The sequence below is a fragment of the Staurois parvus genome, unplaced genomic scaffold, assembly GCF_062004578.1.
Source record: "Staurois parvus isolate SC_StPar_1 unplaced genomic scaffold, SC_StPar_1.0 ptg000140l, whole genome shotgun sequence".
NCBI classification, from domain to species: domain Eukaryota; kingdom Metazoa; phylum Chordata; class Amphibia; order Anura; family Ranidae; genus Staurois; species Staurois parvus.
In genome coordinates this window covers 1,034,515-1,059,473 of record NW_028317936.1, presented here as the reverse complement: position 1 = coordinate 1,059,473, position 24,959 = coordinate 1,034,515, and the positions used below count along the sequence as shown (strand labels likewise).

The window sequence follows — 24,959 nt, the reverse complement described above, 5'->3', positions numbered from 1 at the left end:
TCTTGGGGGGGGGAGGTCATGAGAACATATGGCTAGGGTTTCCCTTCAGAGGAGCCCCCACCTACTACTTTTCCATTCCATCACAAATCCCATGGGGCAGCACGGTGGCTAAATGGTTAGCACTTCTGCCTGGCAGCAGTAGGGTTGTTGGTTTGAATCCCAACCACAGCAGCACCTGTGTGGGTTTCCTCCCACTCCAAAGACATGCTGGTAGGCTAATTGGCTCCTGTCTAAATTGTCCCTACAACATTAGTGCAACTGAATTACAACGTATGTTGTTTCGTTTTTAGTCGAAATGCGTTCCATTCATTATTTTATTGCTTCATACAATGCACCATCAGTAACCTTTTCCTGACATTTGCGATCTCCAGGTTTGGTTTCAGAACTGCAGAGCGCGACATAAAAAGCACACCCCACAGCATTCAGTACCTCCACCGGGGCCGAACCCGACTCGTCTCACCTCTTCCCTGTCTGATGACATTCACTTCTCCCCCTTCAGCAGTCCAGAAAGAGCGAGAATGGTCACATTACACGGATACATAGAAAGTAAGTTCCACTTTTATCCTACCATAAAATGTTGCAAAGGGGACTTTAAAACACCAAGTCAAAATTTCAGGCAAACAGCAAGTTACATACCCTTCAGTGCCAACTGATTACTATTTACAGAGCTGCCAACCCACATGGAAGAAAAATATACTTGAAATATATTTAAAAAATATTCTTCCCAAATATATTGCTATATATCTGAAATGATACAATTTTGGCCATATTCAATATATTTCAATATATATATATATATATATATATATATATATATACACACTGCATGTTGAAATGCGTTTTTATTACAAGATATATGAAAAATATTTTTAAAAATACATTTCAAATACCCTGTATGTCTTTAAAAATATAAATCTACATTTTTGGAATGCATTTACAAATATATGTAAGCATGCATGGTAAAAATGACTTTTTTATATGTAAAAAAAAATCTGAAGATTATATTTAAAAAATATATATTTGAAAAATTTTTTTTAACATATAAAAAAGTAATTTTAACATATATTTTTACAAACATTTGTGGATTTGTATTTTTAAAGACATACAGTATATTTGAAATGTATTTTTAAAAAATGTTTTCATATATTTTGTAACAAAAACGCATTTCAACATGCAGTAGATATATATTTATATATATATACTGTATATATAGATATAGATATTTATTGAAATATATTTTGAAATATATTGAATACGGCCAAAATTGTAGTATTTCAAATACATGGCGATATATTTGGGAAGAATATTTTTAAAATATATTTTTAATATGTTTTTCTTCCATATGGGAAGGTACCCCAACTCTACCAGCACCTGCGGTGGTGGCTCCCAGGCTCTCCCATTTTTCTGGGGATCCCAGGACCAAGGTAAACTATTGTAAAATGTAAAGCAGGAGCTGCTCAGGGAATATTTATTCCTCGACCCCTCTACGACTAAGGAGCCCAGAAGTGATATGTATTATGCTGCTTCTAGGTTCAGAGGTGTTATTCCCAGGTTACTGTAGCTGGGGAAGCAGTTAATCAAGTATGATCTGAGGTTGACTAGCTGCAGTGGAGATCTGAGGACACATTGGGGGTCTAAGGACCCTTGATGGCCCTACAAAGAAGACCTGTCACCAGTGCCGGGACAAAGTCATCCCATGGCAAAGATGCTTAAGGGGTTCTACGCCCAGCAGTCACTTGCAATTACTGCCACTGTTACTAACAGAAGGAAGACACCCCCATCCCTACAGCAAACTCCTTCTGCCCACCTCTGGTCCCGGCCCTGCCTGTCAGCTACCCATGCTATCACATAGGAGAGTTGTTAGCCCCCTTGTGATAACAAGAAAGGTAAATGTGAGGCAAAGAAGTGTAAAAAAAAATTACAATTTTTAAAAGCCCCCCACCTCACCAATTCACAAAAAGAACATTGGGAAACTGGAGAAAGTACAGAGAAGGGCAACAAAACTGATGAGAGGCATGGATGAGATCAGCTAGAGGAATGATTAGAGGAACTGAATTTATTCTCTGTTGAGAAGAGGAGATTAAGGGGGGATATGATCTCCATGTATAATACATAAGGGGGGATATGATCTCCATGTATAATACATAAGGGGGATATGATCTCCATGTATAATACATAAGGGGGGATATGATCACCATGTATAATACATAAGGGGGCATATGATCTCCATGTATAATACATAAGGGGGGATATGATCTTCATGTATAATACATAAGGGGGGATATGATCTCCATGTATAATACATAAGGAGGGATATGATCACCATGTATAATACATAAGGGGGGATATGATCTCCATGTATAATACATAAGGGGGGATATGACCTCCATGTATAATACATAAGGGGGGATATGAACTCCATGTATAATACATAAGGGGGGATATGATCTCCATGTATAATACATAAGGGGGATATGATCTCCATGTATAATACATAAGGGGGGATATGATCACCATGTATAATACATAAGGGGAGATATGATCTCCATGTATAATACATAAGGGGGGATATGATCTCCATGTATAATACATAAGGGGGCATATGATCTCCATGTATAATACATAAGGGGGGATATGATCTTCATGTATAATACATAAGGGGGGATATGATCTCCATGTATAATACATAAGGAGGGATATGATCACCATGTATAATACATAAGGGGGGATATGATCTCCATGTATAATACATAAGGGGGGATATGACCTCCATGTATAATACATAAGGGGGGATATGATCTCCATGTATAATACATAAGGGGGGATATGATCTCCATGTATAATACATAAGGGGGGATATGACCTCCATGTATAATACATAAGGGGGGATATGATCTCCATGTATAATACATAAGGGGGGATATGATCTCCATGTATATTACATAAGGGGGGGATATGATCTCCATGTATAATACATAAGGGGGGATATGATCTCCATGTATAATACATAAGGGGGGATATGATCTCCATGTATAATACATAAGGGGGGATATGATCTCCATGTATAATACATAAGGGGGGATATGATCTCCATATATAATACATAAGGGGGGATATGATCTCCATGTATAATACATAAGGGGGGATATGATCTCCATGTATAATACATAAGGGGGGATATGATCTCCATGTATAATACATAAGGGGGGATATGATCTCCATGTATAATACATAAGGGGGATATGATCTCCATGTATAAATACATCAGTGGTCCGTATAGTGAACTCGGTGTAGTTATTCACCCTGAGGTCATCACAGAGGACAAGGGGGCACTCTTTACATCTGGAGAAAAAGAAAAGGTTTCTTCACAGTGAGAGCTGTGAAAATGTGGAATAGACTCCCTCATGAGTTGGTTCTGGCCAGCTCAGTGGATTGCTGTAGGAAAGTCCTGGATTATTTCCTAGATACACAGAATATAACTGGATATAACATTTATAGGTAAAGTTGATCCAGGGAATATCCAATTGCCTCTCGGGGGATCAGGAAGGAATTTTTTTCCCTGCAGGAGCAAATTGGATCATGTTTTGCTGTTTTTTTTGCCTTCCTCTGGATCAACTGTGGGTGTAGGATTATTGCTTGGGCAGACAGTTGGCTTTCTTTTACTTTTAAAATGAAACCTGATCAGTCGCTATTGGTAAAAAATATATTTGTTAAAAAAAAAGATAAATAAATAAATATTAAAAAAATAAAATAAAAAATACCTAGATCTGATCTAGTTCACTGCCAGGGTAAGTGTTTGGGTCAAGGTCAGGGTCAAATGTCAAAGTCAAAAGGTCAGGATTTAAAAAAAAATTGGTATCAGTTTCAGTTAGTGTCAGCGTGTTTTAGGTACAAAAAAAGGACAAAAACAAAATATGCACTATTGTTTCTGGGCTATACTACAGGTACAAAAAACAAAGAACACACATATATGGTATTGCTGCGATCGTCAAGAGCTGGAGAATTGATTTTGGGTTGTTCTTTGGTGGTAGGTTATGGTAGTAACAAGAAACACACAGCTAAATAAAAAAAAATATTTTTTTTTTTACTATTTTGGGCCAGTTTTCCTTTGATAATAAAAAAAAATCAGGAAAATCCATTACCATTAACCACCAAATGAAAGCTCAATTTATCCTGAAAAAAACGCGGTATAATTCACCCGGATGTACAAAGTAGTGATGATATGTACGATTTTTCTAACACATGTCAAAGTTGCAAAATTGTGCTTAGGCATTTAGATTTGTTTTACCCTTAGGCGTGAAGGGGTTAAGGGTGATGATCATAGGAAGCTATTTATGATCACATAGTTGTTTGGCTCCTTATTAAATCATAATGATAACAGAAATCACCCAAATGGCCCGGATCAGAAGTTTCCCCCCCCCCTGGAATTTCCGGCCTTGGCACAGACACACAAGGTGACACACACGGTTTAAAATGGCAATTAAAGGTTAGTGTCCCCCATCTGAGACTTTTTAAATTGCAATTAGTGTCTGTGTATAAATATTCAGTGAGTTGGTTAGCTCTCATGTGGATGCACTGAGCAGGCTAGATACTGAGCCATGGGGAGCAGAAAAGAACCATCAAAAGACCTGCGTAACAAGGTAATGGAACTGTATGTATGGGACAATTATTTGCTTCTTGGGGTCAGTGGCATGCTTTGAATCGTTACATTGTTACCTTACACTATTATGTACAGGGACAACCTGTTTTGTTCTATGTGCTGAGATTGTTCCATGTTGTTGTACAGGTCAGGTACAGTGTGGGCAGGTGCACTGCAGACTTCCCTACGCTGCTCCCCCAGTGCATCTAAAAAGTGACATGGAAGCAACACTGTCAAACAGAGGAGAGAAGGTAGGTAGTATGTACTGCCTTATTTAAACAATGTACACCCTTCACCTAAACTATAACTGAAGGCAAACCTTTTGTTTTATTTTGGATAGCGTAAGGGAGGGTTATAACCCATGTCTTTTTTTTTGCCATCTGTTTCCCATTAGGGAAATGTCTTTTCACTGTCCCACTGCCAAAACAGGAAGTGATAGGAAATCTGCTAAAGTCTTCCGCACTCAGTGGCCAGCAGGAATGCACATCTAAAGGGATGTTAGGGATGTGTTCTTTTTTATAATACTCAAGGCATGGTGCTGTGACATTTACAGAAGCTGGGCACTAAATTCAGTCTTACTACAGAGCAACCCATATGGAAGAAAAATATATTTGAAATATATCTTAAAAATATTCTTCCCAAATATATTGACATTATTTGAAATGCTACAATTTTGGCCGTATTCAGTATATATTTGAAAATATATTTAAATAAATATACAGTGAAAGAAATAAGTATTTGATACCCTGGACATCCTTGGACAGCTCTTTGGTCTTTGCCATGGTGGAGAGTTTGGAATCTGATTGTTTGATTGCTCCTGTTGACAGGTGTCTTTTATACAGGTAACAAAATGAGATTAGCAGCACTCCCTTTAAGAGACTGCTTCTAATCTCAGCTTGTTACCTGTATGAAAGACACCTGGTAGCCAGAAATCCTGCTGAATGATAGGGGTTCAAATACTTATTTTCCTTATGAACATGGAAATCAGTCATCATTTGTTAGACATGCATTTCTTTTGAATTTTTTGTTGCTACTCTGTCTCTTAGTGTTACAATACACCGAACATTCGATTTTTAGACCGATCATTTCTTTGTGAGTGGGCAAACATTCAAAATCAGCAGGGGATCAAATCCGCATTTCCTTCACTGTATATATACATATATATATATATATATATATATATATATATATATATATACACACACACACATACTGTATGTTGAAATGTGTTTTTATTACAAAATATATGAAAAAATATTTGTAAAAAAATGTAATTTTAAAAATATTTGTCATATATTTTGTAATATATAAAAACGCATTTCATCATGCAGAATGTAAGTATATATATATATATATATATATATATATACTGCGTGTTAAAATGCATCTTTTATATATTACAAAATATATGAAAAATATTTAAAAAATATATATTTTTTAAAATATTTTTCATATATTTTGTAATATATAAAAACACATTTCAACATGCAGTACACACACATATATATATATATATGTATATACACTGCATGTTGAAATTAAAGACCATCACTGGCCAAAAATGTTATACCAGACATAATCCTGGTATAACTACTTCTACTCTAATTTTTTTCTAATGCCATGATGTACACACCCAAAACTAACACCAGGGGCAACAAAAAAAGTGAGCACAAAGAAACTGAAACACACAACAAAGTGCACAGGTCGTATCTATCGTCCTCCTCCAAAGAGAAAGTACCTTGACCCTGACCACCCAGGGCGCAAGACTCCTGATAAAGACTGGGGCACTCATGGTCCACCCAGTCAAAACCAGGTGGACCCCATGCTTTAGGGGACCTGCCATAGTAGGTGGGGCTTCCCCGAAGGTAGACCTCATGGGAGGGGTAGAACCTGACTATAGGGTTTTTATGCCCCCCCCAAGACTTTCAGAGCAAGCCCAAGGACCTACACCCTACTAATCAGAAGTGAGTAATGTGCATATATGCTGTGCAAAAAAAAAAAAGAAAAAAGTGCTTTAAGGGGTGCCAATACAATGGCTGACCTTCTGGCCGGTGTAAAAACTCCTCTGGTGCCAGCCAAAAGACCCAGCCCAGGAGGCAGGCGTGAAAAGCATGCAAGGGTGCTGTGACCAAGGTGCCATAATAAAAACGAATTGAGTTACCCCACATGGAAGAAAAATATATTTCCAATATATTTAGAAAAAAAAATTATATATGTAACATATATTTACAATATATTGGCCTACACTAATATATTTTAACGTGTTCTAAAAAATTTAAATTTAAATATATTTTCTAAAGGCATACATTTAAAAATATATATTTTTTAAATATATTCTTCAGATTTTTTTTAACATATAAAAAAGTCATTTTAACATAAATTTCTACATATATTTGTAAATGCATTCCAAAAATGTAGATTTGTATTTTTAAAGACAGTGTATTTGAAATGTATTTTTAAAAATATTTTTCATATACTTTGTAATAAAAACGCATTTCCACATACAGTATATATATATATATATATATATATTTATTTATTGAAATATATTTTGAAATATATTGAATATGGCCAAAATTGTAGTATTTCAAATATATGTTTGCGGTTGCTGGTACAAGCATTTCACTCGCTTCATTTATCTAACGAATAAATCTGTAGGAACCGCTGACTGCGGCAGCGAAGGGGTTGGAAGTGGGAAGATGTGTTCTGACATAAAAGGTTACCAGCAGTCTGTGCCCTTGTGAAGTTACAATCACGTGTAATCAACGCATTCCAGGAGCCTCCAGCTCCCTTAGGATCCTGGCAATCTACTGCTCCATGCACACAGCTACATCCATGCTAAAAAATGCACTTGATTGATATATTGAGATATATATATATATATATATATTGAAATATATTGAATGTGGCCAAAATTGTAGTATTTCAAATATAAGTCAATATATTTGGGAAGAATATTTTTCAAATATATTTCAAATATATGTTTATGCCATATGGGAAGGCTGCATGTTTTCAATGTATGTTCAAGAGCTGTATCGAAAGTAATGCAAAAGTGGAAAAAAACTTTTTTGTTAGCTTACATACAGTAGGTCATTTAAGTTTCACACGTTGGTACAGTAACTCTTCTTCTACAGTAACTCTTCGTCTTCTGGTTCATTGCAGGCAAAAAATGGATTCCAAAGACAAGCAACGTGACATTGAGTTCTTGATTGGTGCATGCTGTCCAACATTCACAGAAGGCTACAGACCATTTATGGAGATGACACCATTGACAAGAGCAATGTCTTGTCATTGGTGACTCTTGCCAATGATGTCATCCCCATAAACATTCTGTAGCCTTCTGTAGATGTCAGACAGCCTGCACCCCTACTTCATCAAGAACTCAATTAGAGCATATTATATCTGCTTGGAATCCATTATTTACTTGCAATAGAAAATAGAAAGAAGAGCTACTATAGAGCAGTCTTTTTTGATCTTTTTTCCCCACAATGAAAACCTAAAATAAATTGCAGGTCTCAAGGAACCCTTACTAAAACAGATTCATTGGGGGTTAGTGGAAAAAATGCCCCCTCACATTGGTGGTCCGTAGGAAGGATGCTAACCTTACAGTAGTGGTTAGAATGCCACCATTACAAACAGCTAAAAGAAAAATTGGTGTCATGCCGTTGGCTTTGTCTAGTGGTGTTGGCCCAAAAAACTATGCAGGCACCTAAGATGGGAAGACAATCAACCACAACTCAAAGGAACCCCTAGCAATCTCTGGAGGAGCCCTAATGTTCCACAGTACCCTAGTTGAGAATGGCTACTACAGAGAAAGAGTTACTCTACCAATATGTGAAATTTGAATGACCTATGTAAGTTAATGAAAAGGTTTTGCCCAAATATGCCCAATTTTGGTATTACTTTCCATCCAGTATTTATTGATTGTTGAATAAACATATTGAACTTGTGTCTTATCTTCAAGTGGACTATGTCATTATCTAACCAATATTGTATGATTTTCTCCTGGCAGGTAATCCTATTTCAATACTGACGGAGATCTTCTGTTATTGGAGACGACATGCTGCCCTCTAGGCCAGGGGTTTGTAGAGGATTCAGCAGAGAAAGACACCCAGCAAAGGAGATGATATCTGTTACTTGCTGTCTTTGGCTCTGTTAACAGAGAAGCAGCCAGGTCAATTCTGGAAACTCTCGAAGAGCAGATAAGGACCACAATAAACGATATGAGTGGGTTTATTATTATTATTAAATTATAACAAAGGTTTAAAATCAAAGCTACGCATTCCCAGAGTGAAGCTATATCACCTTTTTTTTTTTACTGAAAAGCATTTTTACTGAACATCAACTGCTGCCACCAAGAGGACATCGGCCAACTGGAAAAAACTGTGAAACGGAAAGTAAAGGTGAAAATTTGCATTTGGTTTACATAGCGGATTGTACTTGTTCAGCAATGCCGGTTGGTTTTCTCCCTGACAGTTACCTGAGTTATGCATGAGAGAGAAAGAGTTTGAAATCCCTCAACAGGAAATATCAATTCTAACCATTGAAGGTGCAATATGGTTCACTGCCCTTGCTATTCTCCCATTGTTCTCCACTGCAATTTGCCAGATCTTATGCTTTCCACTGCTTCAGTTCTAGAAATCTGTTAAACATGATATTAGATGTGTGAATGTTTTCCATTTTAATGTCATCACAATAGTCATTCTTCTGAAACAAAGGTTCAAAATTTAAAATATCTTCTGATTGGAAAAAGGCCGAATCAATGTTTCTCAACTAGAATGCCATGGCACCCTGGGGTGCTGTGTCGGTTCACCTGGAGGGGCCACGAGCATGGACCCAGTTTTTGCCCATGGTGCAGGCAAGCAACACCATAACAAACGATGACTCTCTACTGACAGGACGCATGGGGGGAGATTTACTAAAACTGGAGCACTCTGAATCTGGCACAGCTGTGCATGGTAGCCAATCAGCTTTTAAATTCAGCTTGTTTAGTTAACCTCTTGGCGCCGGCTGCACGTAAATGTGCGGCCTCCCGGCGTCTGGGCCTTGACGCAGAGCGCCCAACTCATTTGCGTGCAATTAAGAAAAACATATGTGCTGAGAGCATGCTCCCTGCGTGCTCCCAGCACACATCTGGTACTCACGGAAAGGTCCCGATCTCCTCTTTCGATTGTGACCTTTCCCGATCATGTGACAGCGAATCACGACGGTCACATGACCCTAAAATCCCGCTCCGCCTCCCGGCTTTTGAAACCCTTAAAGGGCCGGGAGGCGCCGGCGCCAAGGGGTTAAGCTTTGCCAATAAAACTTGGAAGCTGATTGGTTTCTATGCAGAGGTGCACCAGATTTTGCACGCTCCTGTTTTAGTAAAATGTCCCCCATGGTGTCTTCTTGCTAAGACAATGGTGAACGGTTTTCTTGCACCATGGCAAAGCATGACTTTGATCCAGAGAAGGCGGCCTGCAGGGCCACTGCCAGCATTCAAGAGAAGTCTGCCTCCTCCAGACCTCCTTCACCTCCCATCTTCTGTACTCTGCTGCAGCAAAAGATAGGGCTCTGATGTGAAGTCATGAGACATGACTTGCGGGCTCTGAGATGGGAGGTCTGTGTGACTGGTGGGCTTTGTGATGGGGAGCCTCTGATGTGAAGGGATGCTTCTGACATAAAGGTATTTTTATCAAGTCGGTTGTGTGCATTGTCCCAGGTTCCAGTCTCCTATTGATAAGGAACATTTTGCATATTTTTAAAGGATGCCGTGCCTGATAAAACGTTGAGAAACACTGGGCCAAACTTTGGTGTGACGATATATATGAAAACCAGCTCAGTTTGAAAAAAATGTTGGAAACTCTTCATTTCTTGACCCACAAGGGGTTTTTCAAAACTGTTCTGTCAAGCATTGGGCATATCAGAGCATGGTTTGTTGACCCTTGGATTGGACTTAAATTATTCAAAGTAAAAATGAGGTGCTGGATACTGTTTTTTAGTTTTCGGGTCAATCAAGTTATCGCTTGACATTCTGGCTCCAGGTCCGCAGCACTCTACAAAATGGCAACACCCTTTAAAAGTGAGGGGGGGGAAACCCAGAGTTGGGAATCCACGTACATACAGTGCAATGAGGAAGCCAAAATAATGTTTTTTATGATAAAATTGGTTAATAGTAGAAAAGGTCCAATGCGTTTCATGGGCCAGGCAGACTCTCCCTTCATTGAAGTTACCAATTTTAACTATGCTCTGTTGCTGCACTTGTTAACACCGGCATGACCTGCTTTCTTACTGTTTCAAGCAGAAACCTGAAGAACTATCTGGTATCTGCTTATCTAGGTCTATTCAAGTACAGTAAAAATTCCTGAGCCCTGATGAAGGGGGGATCTGTTTGGACCCTGAAACGTTTGTTTTTTTTCTGCTATGAACCAATTTTAGCATAAAAAAATGTGAACTCTTGGACGTTTATTTGGCACTCCTATTGTATTTTACATACGTGGACTTAAAGTGGAAGTTCAGCCAAAACCTAACTCAAAACCTATTCCCAGTCTCATTCTAAGCCTATTATATCTAAATACATAAAGAAAAGATCGCTTTACTTACCTATTCTAACCCGCTCTGGTCCAGTCTCCAGCGGCGGCTTCTGTGTAGAGAGAGAAAGCCGACAATGGCTGGGAAATGAATAGGAGATGACATCACCCATAGACTTACAATGGGGCATCCGTTGTTGGCTACCTCTACACTACACAGGGTCCACCGCTGACAGCTCAGCCTGGGACCAGACCAGAACAGCCTCAGAATAGCGATCTTTTCTTTACAGGTTTAGATAGATCAGGCTTAGAGTGGGGCTGGGAGTAAGTTTAGAGTTAGGTTTTAGCTGAATTTCTACTGTAGGATATGGCTAAAGCCAACATTTTTTTTTCCTTTTGGATAGAGTAAGGGTTGGTTTTCTTTGCCTTCTGTGTTCCATTTAAGATATTTTCCTTCAGTCCTGTACACAAGAAATGAAAGGAAATATCTCCCAAGTGAGTCAAATCCCCACTTAGACGGCTGTAAATGTTCTCACTAGAAGACCCAATGTCTCTGTTTTGGTAACAACTCAACATTTTGGAATTTCCCTCACTTTTAGTCCCATTGATAGTAGTTACCAGGACAAAAAGAGACAGCAAATCTTCCCAATGGAGAAATAGACAGCAATAAAAACCTGCGCACATGTATAGATTTCCTATTATTATTGATATCCAGTGTTGTGAATGACCATCTCATCGATCAAGCTGACATGCTGTGGAGAGGATGCTTGCATATACTGGAACAAGTCCCGAGTGAAGTCTAATTATATAAGAAGCAGTAAGGGCCCCACACCAAAGGTCATATAGTCCAGGATGGTTATTTATGAAATAATAATGGTGTTCAGGTATTCCAAGACTTCTTTCCTTCATTAGGGCCTTATATATTCTGTGTGTACAATCCGTAGAACTAATAGATCAATTCTGAAAGAGATCAAACCGGCTCTGTCACTAGAAGTCCAAATTATGAAGTTACGACTGTCCTATTTTGGTCACACTGTCAGAAGAGAGAGATCACTGGAGAAGGAAATAATGTTTGGGAAAATCCAAGGAACCAGGGATAGGAAGGAAGACCGGTTACCAGATGGTTGAACACATTGACTACAGCTGTGGGGATGACACTGGAAAATCTTGCCAAAACCGACTTCTTTTTAGAGCTCTCATTCATCAAGTCGCTAGGACTTGGACTCAAGTTGATGGCACTTAACATAACATGCTATGTGACCTTAATAATGACTGGAGTAAGTAGGATTTTGTTAATAACGGTATATGTAAGATCAACACTTAGTGCAGCATTACACCATTGGTGGTACCATCTGATTTTTCACATGTAAGTACTAATAAAATTCTACTGCATCCAGCCATTATTGAGGTCACATAATATATAAGCCCTGATGAAGGAGTGTGAAGCCCCGAAATGAACCGGCACTCCATGATTCCATCAATTATTTATTAAAAAACAAAATGTGGACTCCGTGACCATAGGTGTGGTTCCTCTCCTGCTTCTGACAGGGGTTCCACCTTAGTTACAACCAAGGATGTACTCTATCCAAAACTTAAAAAAGTTGGAATACATTCTATAGATCAGCTTTTTTTTCAAGCAGCGTCCAGTGGAACCCCAGGGTTCCTTCAGAGGTTGCTAGGAGTTCCTTGATCTGTGGTTATTTTAACCCCTATATGATGGCACCTGCACTGTTCCAGGGTGAACACCATTTGGCAGAGCCAGCGGCATGACAACAAGGATATTTTTTATCTCACTATAACGGGGGCATTCTGTCCACCACTGTAAGGGAGGCAGTCTTCCCACTAACCACCAATGTAAGGGGCATTTTTCCCTATGGCCCCCAATTTATTAATTTTAACAGGGGTTCCCCGAGACCTATACAATTTTCAGGGTTCATCTGCAGTAAAAGAGGTTGAGAATGGCTGCTATAGATTATCATGCACAATGTTAAAAATAATCTAGGGAAATTGGAAGGGAATGCAGAGAGAACAGAATAAAATAGGAGACAATGGAGAAGGAGAACATTTGGAAAGGTGACTGTAATAAGAAACATAACCTCACTTTATGATTCATAGAACAAAATATATGATGCAGGCTGCCCATTCCATTTAGACAGGACTGCATGTTTTACAAATCCCCCCCTCTCCCTCCATAACATAGTATTTGTATCTGGTGATCCTGCCAGCAAAACCATCGATTTCCCACAGCCTTTAATAGACTAACTATTCTCTTTTCCCTGTAGTCAATGAAGTGTTGCTGCCCTTTGCATGCACTCTGCTTCCATGGACTAAAGTTTTGCATGGTGACCCAAGCAGTAGGAGAGGCTAAGGAAAGCTGTATAACTATCTGGTATCTGCTTATCTAGGTCTATTAAAGCACAATAAAAATTCCTGAGCCATATTGAAGGGGGATCTGTTTGGCCCCTGAAACGTTTGTTTTTTTCTGCTATGAACCAATTTTATCATAAAAAACTTTGAACTCTTGGAGGTTTATTTGCACTCTCATTGGATTTTACATACGTGGACTTAAAGTGGAAGCTTAGCCCAAACCATTGGTGGAAGGTCAGCTGCCCAGCTGACCAAGCAGTAGGAGAGGCTACAGACTGTTTGTCATCAGCTGATTGCTACAGGCACTCCAAACACCAACTCCTCTGACCGATGGGTGCAGGTTTCTAGCAGTGTGCAGTCAACTTCATAACCATAATATTCAAATGATAAAAGGGAAGTCGCTCTCCATCATAAAAACCTTTTATAACATGTATGAATTCTTCTGGTACATAGGCTGCTCCAGCAGCTCCTCTGTCTCTAACGCATTCACTCTTCCCAGAATTTAATCGTAGAGTCTGATTAAGCAGAGGAGCAGAAGGAGAAGCCTATGTACCAGGAGAATTCATACATTTTTAGAAAAGGCTTTTATGATGGAGAGTGGCTTCCCTTTCAATGTTGGAATGGTGTATGGCCATCTTTAGAGTGATCCTGTTGAACTGCAGTTGATGAAGGACCCAAATTTTACCCTCTCACCATTTTTTAAAATGAAAGAATCCTTGATAACCAGTTTTTCCATTCTACGTGGGCTTTACTGAAAGTTATGCAAAAGTGGGCAAAACATTTTTATTTTATTATTACCTTTCTCTATAGCACGTGTCAAACATCTCATGTGGCCCTTGCACCTCTCCTGTAGCTTTGGGAGCCTCCTTGTCTCCGCCCCTACCTGGTCTCAGCAGTGAGCTCCTGAGAAGAGGACAGAATTCCTCCTACAGAGACTGACCCTCTCTGTGCAGCTTTGGCACCCGACCCCCTTCCTCGTCTCCGCCCCTACCTTGTCTCAGCAGTGAGCTCCTGAGAGGAGGACAGAATTCCTCCTACAGAGCCTGCACCTCTCTGTGCAGCTTTGGCACCCCTCTCATCTCTGCCCCCACCTTTTCTCAGCAGTAGGCAGTCGGGAGGAAGACAGAACTGCTCCTACAGATCCTGCACCTCTCTGTGCAGCAGCAGCAGCAGCAGCAGCAGCACCTACTCGTCTCCACCCCCACCTTGTCTCAGCAGTGGGCAGCAGAGAGGAGGACAGAACTCTTCCTCCAGATCCTGTGCCTCTCTTTGCAGCAGCACCACCCCTCGTCTCCACTTTCCCTGATCTCAGGAGACTCTGGCAGCTGACTCTAGCACCTCTCTGGTCCTTCTCCAGACCCTGCACTTTCTGCTTTCCAGCACCACGCTCAGCTTCTTCTCAGCAGCACAAGATAAAGGAGATGCTCTGTGATGTAAGGGAGGGTGGGGGACTCTTGACTTCTATTGGTGGGGGAGCTCTTGACATCTGATGTAAGGGGAAGTAGAGTGCTTTGGACATCCACTAAGAATTATTATGAGAATAATTCAGTTCTACCTGCTGAAAAGGAGGGTCACATCATAAGGTATTACTAAAACTAGTAAGAATCAAATGCAAAGGCATCATTTAACATGATAAAAAGTAGATACATTTATATAGTCTTCTAGATACAACCGGCTCTTTGAGGGCAGCCAAAATGCTGATGAGCCCTGTGATGAAAACTGATTTTGACACCCCTGTTCTATAGTAACTCTTCTTCTTTCTCATTGCAGGTAAATAATGGATTCCAAGTAGAAGCAACGTGCCATCATTAAGTTCTTGAGGAAAGAGGAAGGCTGCAGAGATGACACATTGATGAGTACTCTTGTCAATGGAGTCATCTCTGTAGACATTCTGTAGCCTTCTGTGGATGTTGGGCAGCCTGCAACACTTCTTCATCAAGAACCCAATAACAGCATGTTGCTTCTGCTTGGAGTCCATTATTTTTCTGCAATTAAAAAGAAGAATTACTGTAGAGGAAAAGTTACCCTACCAACATGTGACATTTGAATGGCCTTTGTAAGCTAATAAATTGTATGCCCCTTTTTGCATCACTTTTGGTATTTCTTTTGAAAGGAGACAGGGAAGGAGACAGGGAAGGGAGGCAACTGTGAACATCAAAGAATTCAATGCTGTGAGAGTGACTTGGAATATATCCTCACTAGGAGGTGTACTTTTATTACATAAAAGAGTCAAATGATGATCACAATGGATGAGGAGTGGCCTGGGCCAGGGTGGATGGCCCGTCCACTCCGACGTGAAGGTGTAAGGCAGAGGGAACTCCTGTCTCTAGCGATGGACCACAAGACCGCGGCGTCCCAGAATGACGTCACCGCGGTCTACAGAGGAAGCAGAAGGGAAGATCCTGCCTTGGACCTTCTTGTACCTCTTCTACTTTCTCATTGCAGGGAAAAAATGGATTCTAAGCAGAAGCAATGCGCCATCATTGAGTTCTTGATGAAGGAGGGGTGCAGGCTGTCCGACATCCACAGAAGGCTATAGAATGTTTAGGGAGATGACACCATTGACAAGAGTCACCAATGACAAGACATTGCTCGTGTCAATGGTGTCATCTCCATAAATGTGGATGTCAGACAGCCTGCACCCCCTCCCTCATCATAAACTCAATGTCAACATGTTGCTTCTGCTTGGAATCTATTATTTCCCTGCAATGAAAAAGAAGAAGAGTTATTAATAGAGGAAGTATTACTCTTATTACTTATTATGGTACAACCTTTTATCTTCTTTCTTTCTAATGGTCTCAAGATGGCTGTGCACCAATTTATCCTGCATGCTTCTTCTACTGCGGTATGTCACATTTGGCTTTAGAGTGATAGGAAACAGGGAAAAAAGGGCAACTGTACCTCTATCACATCAAGGTCCCGTAGTTCCTTCCTTTCCCCCCATCACCAATGATGTCCATGATTACAATGCACAAGAGGCACACCTCATAAATGTTTTGCTGATCTTCTGTATCCCATAGACTTTCCCTATACAAGAAGAGCTTTGTGCCCAAGTGAGTGAACATTTGGTCTTTCAGGCAAAATATTTCTTTCAAAAACAGAGACTATACACAGCTATATTCATGTGGCCGTGGATCTTGCCGGCGCTACTGTCACTCCGCAATGCGTGTCTAGCATATTTGCCAATGGCCGGCTAAAGAAAATATAACATATTTAAGTACCATGTTATCCTTTCCTATAGGATCTACATGTCTAAAGCTACATTAAAAAGAAACTCTAAATATAAACACAGCCAGTGCTAAGAGCTCTCTTTTCATATAATAGACTCCCCCGCCAGAGACGCCCAATGGCGTTGTACCTTACACAATGACGCCTTTCAATAGGAAACAACATTTCTGCTGTGTTTTTGATATTCAACGGATATATTTCATGACATACAATGTTCTTCAAATAAACCGGTGATCAGCTGAAAAACAGAGCGCTGTAATTAGCTGAAAACTCTGCATAATTATGTCATACTTGTGCAGAAAAGGTTGAATAATTATGTAAATGATGAATTGATTGTAATGAGAATCACACTTTACAGGGCACTCTTTCATTGCCAAGATTTTCAGGTGTGTAAATATATTCGATGAATAAGATACAGGCAGCACAGCCAATCATAAGTACTGTCTTTTATTTTAGAATACTGTCCTATTTTATTTCCAAGCTTGACAGATATTCTAAACAAAGGGTTGCAAATACCAGCTGCTGGCGAGTGTGCCTGGAAGCTACTTTTGATATACAGAATATGTTTCAATAGATTCTTACCCAGATCTTCCATCCATTGCAAAGGACAAGCAGTCCTTTTTCTCTGGCCCATCCACAACTATGGGGGCTGTGCCGAAAGTAATGCATAAATGGGCATAGTGTTTTTTTAACTTTCACACTGGCAGTCACATTTCACATGCTGGTAAAGTAACTCTTCCTCTCTACTAATTCTTTTTCTGCAAATAGATTCCATGCAGCAGCAAAGTGCCATCATTGAGTTCTTGATGAAGGAGGGGTGCAGGCTTTCCATCATCCACATAAGGCTGCAGAATGTCTACAGAGATGACACCAGTGACAAGAATCACCAATGACATTTCTCTGGTCAATGGTGTCATCTTCGTAAATATTCTGTAGCCTTGGACAACCCTGCACCCCTCCTTCCTCAAGAACTCAATGACGACATGGTGCTTCTGTTTAGATTCATTTATTTACCTGCAATCAAAAAGAAGAAGAAAAGAAGGAAGACTTGCTCTACCAACATGTGAAATTTGAACGACCTATGTAAGTTGATAAAAAAGGTATGCCCACTTTTGCATTACGTTCAGCACAGCCCTCGTATTAGCCTTGATGAAAGGAGTAGGACTTAGCTCCTTAAATGTGTTGAGACTTCAACACATTGGTGGGTCGCTTCATTCATGTACCCTATTCTAAGCAAGGAGAGCAGCACATCATTTTTTCTGGGGTTTCCAAGCATAAGTGTGTCATTTTCCTGAGGAACTGTCAGAAAACCAGTTTTGTTGTGGGACCTCGCAAAAGGGGATTTTGGGTTCTCACCGTCTGGGTTCATTGAAGGACACAGTGGGGATATTCATCTCTGACCACTGGGTTTGGGTGCCACCTTTAAAAAACCAAGGTCAGAGATCAAGATCTCTGGGGTTCCCAAGCATAAGTGTGCCATTTTCCTGAGGACTTGTCAGAAAACCAGTTTTGTTGTGGGACCTCGAAAAAGGGCATTTTTGGTACTCATTGTCTGGGTTCATTGAAGGATACAGTGGAGATCTTCATCTCTGACCACTGAGTTTGGGTGCCACCTTTAAAAAACCAAGGTCAGAGATCAGGATCTCGGTTGTGTTCTTCAATAAATGTAAGAGAAAATTTTTTTTTGTACTCACCATAAATTCCCTTTTTCTGAGTTTATTGAAGGACACAACAGTAATCTTGATCTCTAACCATTGGGTTTTAGCTCAACCTTTAAAAAACCAAGGTCAGAAATCAAGATCTCGGTTGTGTCCTTCAATGGACGCAAGAGAAAATGTTTTTTTATAACTCACTGTAAAATCCCTGAGCCTGATCCCTGAACTTTGTTTTTTGAAGGTGTGCCATAACCCAACAGTCAAAGATACAGATTACTGCTGTGTCCTTCAATGAACCTATGGGAATTATGATTTTCAATAGGTAAAGCTGGACTCTAAGAATTAGAGTGCAGTGGGCCTTCCACTCCCCCATCCCCCACTCCTTCCTGCACTGCTCCTTTAGTCTAGGGGTTCAGGGATAAGGTGTATCACTTAACCCAGTGATGATCAACTTACTAATTATAAGGAGCCTCAACAGCAACCACCAAACATCCCTAAGGGGCCGCACATAATATTCAGCATTAGTATTAAATTATCAGGGGGTTATCAGAGACTGCAGACATGCTGCTGGAGATAATAAGAGACTAGTGATATAAAGTTAGTTAAAGGCTACTAAGATAAAGGCTGAAAATATGCTGTAGGAGACTGTTAGAGACTGGGAATATGTTACATGAGACTTCAAGAGATCACTGCCATTATGGAATCTTTACAAATCAATGCTTCCAATATTGGCTGATGGGGCCCAGGGGCCACACCGTAATGGCCAAAGAGCCACAGGTTGGGCACCAGGGACTTACCCTATTTCTCAGTATGACAGATTCCAAAGCTCTGGGCTGTGGGCAGTTCCTCAGCATCATAACGTACAATGTTGGGCTAGTAACTCTGCATTGTACATGAAAGAGATGAGCATGTGACTGCAGCTCAGGCAGCCATATAGAGGTAGGGTCGCTGCTTCGGTTGAAGCATTGCTTTGGTTGAATGGATTAAGGAAGCCTGGTAAAGCCAGAAATGAGACAAGCATTATGCCCTGTCCTTACACCCCTAGACTAAAAAAGTACCTACGCCATGCAGTGCAGGGGGTCCAACTGCAAGGGTAGGCTGCCTGGTTACCAAAGTTCAGCTTTGGTAAGAAGGTCAGAAGCCTGATGTGCTACAAGAGGGAAGCAGGGGGTGCTGAGCTTTGGAGTCAGTTCTTGGAGGGTAAAGCCAGGGTAAGCTAAGCTGCCGAGTCACTGCTAACAGCGGTTTGGCAGGGGGAGCTGAGCTGCAAAGACCCTGCTGGAAGGGGATATCAGGGTGAGCTGAGCTGCTGAGAGTACAATGATGAAAGTGCTGCTGTGAATTGTGAAGATGATTTTCTCCACAGTGCCTGCATCTAGAGGTCAGTGAGGGCTTGTTTTAGAGCTCATTTACTGCTTGTTAGGGATATATAAACACATGAATGTTCATATCCTGGCCACAGCTTGTGTTTAAAGGAATAGGGACATCAACATTCCATATAAATAGGCGCATGTCTTTGTTCTAAAATAAACAGTGGACAACAATATAGAAGTTTATGACCTGCTGTTACCAGTCTGATTCTATTACTCTGCTGCAGCATACCAGAGTCTGGTTTGCTGTCCACACAACCTTCCATGAACTTAATCCATCCATAAACACACATTGCACAGGGATGGACCACTGTCACCACCAGGAAACCTGCCCTGTGGTGACTAGGTCCAGGGGTGGACTGACCATTTAGAAACTCGAGCACTGCCCGAGGGCCCGGGGTCAGTAGGGGGCCCCATGAGATGCCCCTGGTACCTTTTTCATAGGCTTTTTTGAGTTTGGGCAAGGACACAGGGGCCCCATGATCCCCTATTGCCCGAGGGCCCCATGAGTTGTCAGTCCGCCCCTGACTAGGTCACTCTTTTTCTCTCAAGTTGGGATTTAGTTTGTTTGTTACATAAAGTGGTTGTAAACCCTTACCTATACCCAGTAAAGTAACTGAACTCAGGTGCTATACAGAGATGAAACAAATCCTACATAAGTTGTACCTGTTTATCTGCAGTCTTCTCTTCTCTACATTTGTTAAAAGTGCAGAATTTATAAAGTTTGTCTGAGATGTCAGAAAACAGGGGGTGGAGAGCTGAAATTACACACTGCAGAGCTCAGTGAATATAGCTCTGAAAGCTTATTGGAGAGAAGGGACACACACACCCTCCACACAGCACACAGGAACAGAGATGAGGTTGTCTATTAGCTGGAGCTCCCTCCCCTGTCACCATTTTTTCTCTTGGTGTCAGGAAAACCTGTCAGAAGTAATTCATGCTGATAGCAGAGGAAAGAGACAGCAGACAGAATAGACACTTAGTGATCTTAATTGAGCACACACTATAGAGGGATATACTTTGTTCATATTTTATGTCTGAGGTTTACAACCACTTTAACTAATGTCTATTTCAAACTACACGTCCATCAAGACTACGCCATCCTACAGGAATTTCACTGTAGAAGAAAAGGTGTTGTCTGTTATAAAAGTGCAAAAAATAACAAATTAAATGGCAGGATCAACAGTAAATAAAACTATTTTACATGGGGGGGAATGTGATGGTGACTGCATAATTTTTTATTTTGCCCATAGTCATATTTTATATCTGATTGTATACTGTGAGGAACTACTCCACATTGCTTTAATTCTGAAACCTCAGCATTGCTCTGGTTGGTTAGCATTACCAGTGGCCAGCTGGTTTTGTAAACACACGCAGATTTAGGTATTAGATATAGCACAATGGCATTCTCCCACCCTTTTGGCCTTGGCGGGGAAAAAGTATTTCTGCATACATTCTATAACAATGCTAGTCTATTTACAAAGTATGGGGGCCTCAACTACAGTCCCTAGGGGCTACACAAAACATTTAGTATATGTAATGCTACAGAAGATTGTCTGTGGACATACTACAGGAGACGTTCAGAGACTGCAGACTTACTACAGGTGTACTTGAAGACTGGGGACATGCTGAAGGACATGGGCAGGGACTGGGAATATGTTAAAAGACAGTCCTAAAGATTGCAGAAGAGTCCTAGGGCCATTCCTAAAGGCAATTTAAACATTTTCTGACTTTTAAAGTCAGAACTCTTTATTTAAAAGTGAAAATTCTCAGTTGCAAAGTCAGAATTCTGAGATTAAAAGTCAAAATAAAAATTAAAAGGCAAAATTATGAGCTCCAAAGACAAAATTCTTAGTTTCAAAGTAAAAATTCTGAGATTAAAAGTCATATTCTGTGCTTCAAATTTAGAAATCCGCACTTAAAAGTAAGAATGCTGAGATTAAAAGTAAGTATTCTGTGGTTAAAAGTCCGAATTTTGAGTTCCAAAGTCAAAATTCTGATGTTAGAAGTCGGAATTCTGAGGTTAAAAGTAAGAATTCTCTGCTTCATTGTTTGGAACCTACACTCAAAAGTCAGAATTCTGCACTTAAAACCCAGACTTCTGAATTTCAAAGTCAAAATTCTGAGGTTAAAAGTGTACACTTAAAAGTCAGAATTCTGAAATTAAAAGTAAGAATTCTGTGCTTAAAAGTAAAAAAATCTGAGTTTCAAAGCCAAAATTCTGAGAATAAAATTCTGAATTCTGAGATTAATAGTCAAAATTTTGAGTTTCAAAGTCAGAATTCTGAATTTCGAATTCAGAATTCTGAGATTAAAAATCACAATTCAAAGTCAGACTTTTAATCTCAAAATTCGAACCTTTAAACTCAGAATTCTGACTTTTTCTGTTACATAAATTTCTTGCACAATGGTCACAGGCCTCTTCTGTAAAACGTCACTGCCAATTACTGCCCTTTACAAATCAATGCTTCCACTCACCCCGCTGACTTCTGCGGTCCAAGAGCTGTGCTCCAAGCACCAAAGGGTGGCATGGGCCTTTGGACCATAGGTTGGGCACCAATGGTCTATAGTAAGGAAGAAGCCACACACTTGGCCATGGTTCATTAGCCAAAGCTGCTTGCGGGGGATCTTAGAAACATTGAAATACTACAGTGATTTAAAACCCTTGAATCTGTGTATACACTTTGCTAATGTTAAAGAATCATAAAATGCTGGAAGGGCAACTATTCATCAGCTACGTGGCAGTTGATGGTAAAGTAAAACATATGTAAATCAGGATAAAGTCAGCTTAAGGTTTGACCTCTTCACACTCTTCACCAAGGGAATGCAAATCTTGTTCTTGTTCAGATCATCACCAAAGCAATCTCAAACGAACCATTCTGTTATCGTGTGTCAATGTCAAGCATTTCTTGGTTGACATCTACTTAGGTAAATAAAGAATACTCCAAATGTACTATTTATTTATAAAAAAAAAAAGAAAAATGTGCAAGCACTTTTTTTTTAAATTGTCTGTTTTGTTATATATACTTTCAATGTTGTGAATTGTAAGATGTCTTATTTGTGTATTAAATAAAGTTACATTTGGTGGAACTACCGGTACTTATCTAAATGATGTCACTTATTGGACAGGTATAAAATATGAACATTATTGGCACTGGCAGAAAAAAACAAGCCACCGCACACTGATAACATCACATGGATCCTGGTTTATCGGAACTGACAACCTGTCATGGTCAGGGATCAGGGACCAGTAGCTATAGCAGTAGAGAGGTTCCCACCGACCAGCAGAATAAGTATACAAGCAAGTCACCCTAGCAGATAATGCGGGCTCATCCGAGGTGTGGGGTCTAAGCACTAACTGGTATTCACTAGAGCTTCTGATGGTGGAGATGGGTTTTGCTGCATGTTAGTAACAGGTCACGGTCCTCAGTATCGCCCCAGCAGGAGGTGAGCAAGCCAGGGACCAGTAGCAGATATAACAGGTAGGGATCAAGCAGAAGAGTAGTCAGTAAACAAGCCAAAGGTCGGTAAGAAGTGGTTATAGGTTGGGATCAAGCAGAAGTGTAGTCGAGGAACAAGTCAAATGTTGGTAAAAAGTAGTTGCAGGTTTGGACCAAGCAGAAGAGTAGATAGTAAATAAGCCAAAGGTCGGTAACAAGTGGTTGCACGTTGGGATCAAGCAAAAGTGTAGTCAAGAGACAAGTCAAATGTTGGCAACAAGTAGTTGCAGGTTTGGACCAAGCAGAAGAGTAGTCGAGGAACATGTAGTTACAGGTTGGGATCAAGGAGAATCGTAGTTGAGGAAACAGACAAAGGTCGGCAATGTGTAGTTGCAGGTTTGGACCAAGCAGAAGAGTAGTCAGTAAACAAGCCAAAGGTCGGTAACAAGTGGTTGCACATTGGGATCAAGCAAAAGTGTAGTCAAGGAACAAGTCAAATATTGATAACAAGTAGTTGCAGGTTTGGACTAAGCAGAATAGTAGTCACTAAACAAGCCAAAGGTCGGTAACAAGTGGTTGCATGTTGGGATCAACCAGAAGTGTAGTCAGGGAACAAGTCAAATGTTGAAGAGTAGTCGAGGAACACGTAGTTACAGGTTGGGATCAAGGAGAAGCGTAGTTGAGGAACAATACAAAGGTCGGCAATGTGTAGTTGCAGGTTGGGAGCAAGCAGAAGCGTAGTTGAGGAACAAGCCAAAGGTCAGTAATGTGTGGTAACGAAGATATGGACAGTAAAAGGAGTGACAAGAGTAAGATATTGGCTGGAGAAAGTACAATAATCTGGCAAACGGGAAGTGCAAAGGCGTGTCTTAAACAGGAAGTTCATGGGAGGAGCAAAGAATTCAAGGTTCATCAATAACAATGTACAAGGCAAGATTGTCCAAGGAATTGGCATTCAGGTGGCTCAGCAAGAATATATACTGCCAGACACAGCAGAGGTTGCAGGTTCAGATCTGGATCCTGACAAACCACTCTACAAATGAGCCCTGTTGGGTGAAATGCATTAGAGGGGAGGTCCCATGGGTGTGGATTGTGGGTGAGGTAATTAATTCCAATAAACCAAGATCAATGTGACGCAATCGGTGTGCGGCAGCTTGTTCCTTTCTACCTGAATGTTTGGAACACTGTATCATGTTTGGAACTGTATCTGGCATATGAAGCAGTGCCAGAGGCTTTAACTTGGAGCTGAAGAGGAAACAATTACATACACTCATTATTAACATTGGGGATAATTTACTAAATGAGTTGAGGCTATTCATTTGACAAAGTGATTGGTAATGAATAAGGAAAAGCTGTGTTCACTTGGAATACCCAATCACATGTTGACGTAAAATCCTGTTTTTGTTCTCTCACACCTGACTGGGTATTCAAAGTGAACACAGATTTAGTTCATTTACCAATGTTTGTATTGGCAGGCGCACCTTTAGTAAATACACCTAATTTTTTTTGCATAGCCAGAGCCTGACAAATGAGTCCTAAATCCACAGTATGACCCGGTTTTAAAAGCTAAGAGCCTAAAAGTTTGAGTTCATAAATTTCACACAGAGCTGATGATGTCTGTTTGATCTTAGGGCTTTGATTTAGAACAGTGGTCTCCAAGCTGCGGTCTCGGGTCCGGATGTGACTCTTTTCTTGCCTTTATCTGTCCCTTGGGGCACTATTCCTCCAAATGACACAAATGATGGGCA

General features: G+C 40.3%; 1 protein-coding gene across 1 annotated transcript in view; it reads left to right on the top strand.

The window, feature by feature from the left end:
• The window catches only part of LHX6 (LIM homeobox 6), a 181,671-nt gene extending 158,801 nt beyond the window's left edge, over window positions 1–22,870 (top strand). The window contains exons 7-9 of the mRNA XM_089673539.1: window positions 372–546; window positions 4,787–4,890; window positions 8,652–22,870. Coding sequence (XP_089529665.1) covers window positions 372–546; window positions 4,787–4,890; window positions 8,652–8,672 — 300 coding nt within the window. The 3' untranslated portion in view covers window positions 8,673–22,870. The remainder of the gene's footprint in view (window positions 1–371; window positions 547–4,786; window positions 4,891–8,651) is intronic.
• Window positions 22,871–24,959: the final 2,089 nt, after the last annotated feature.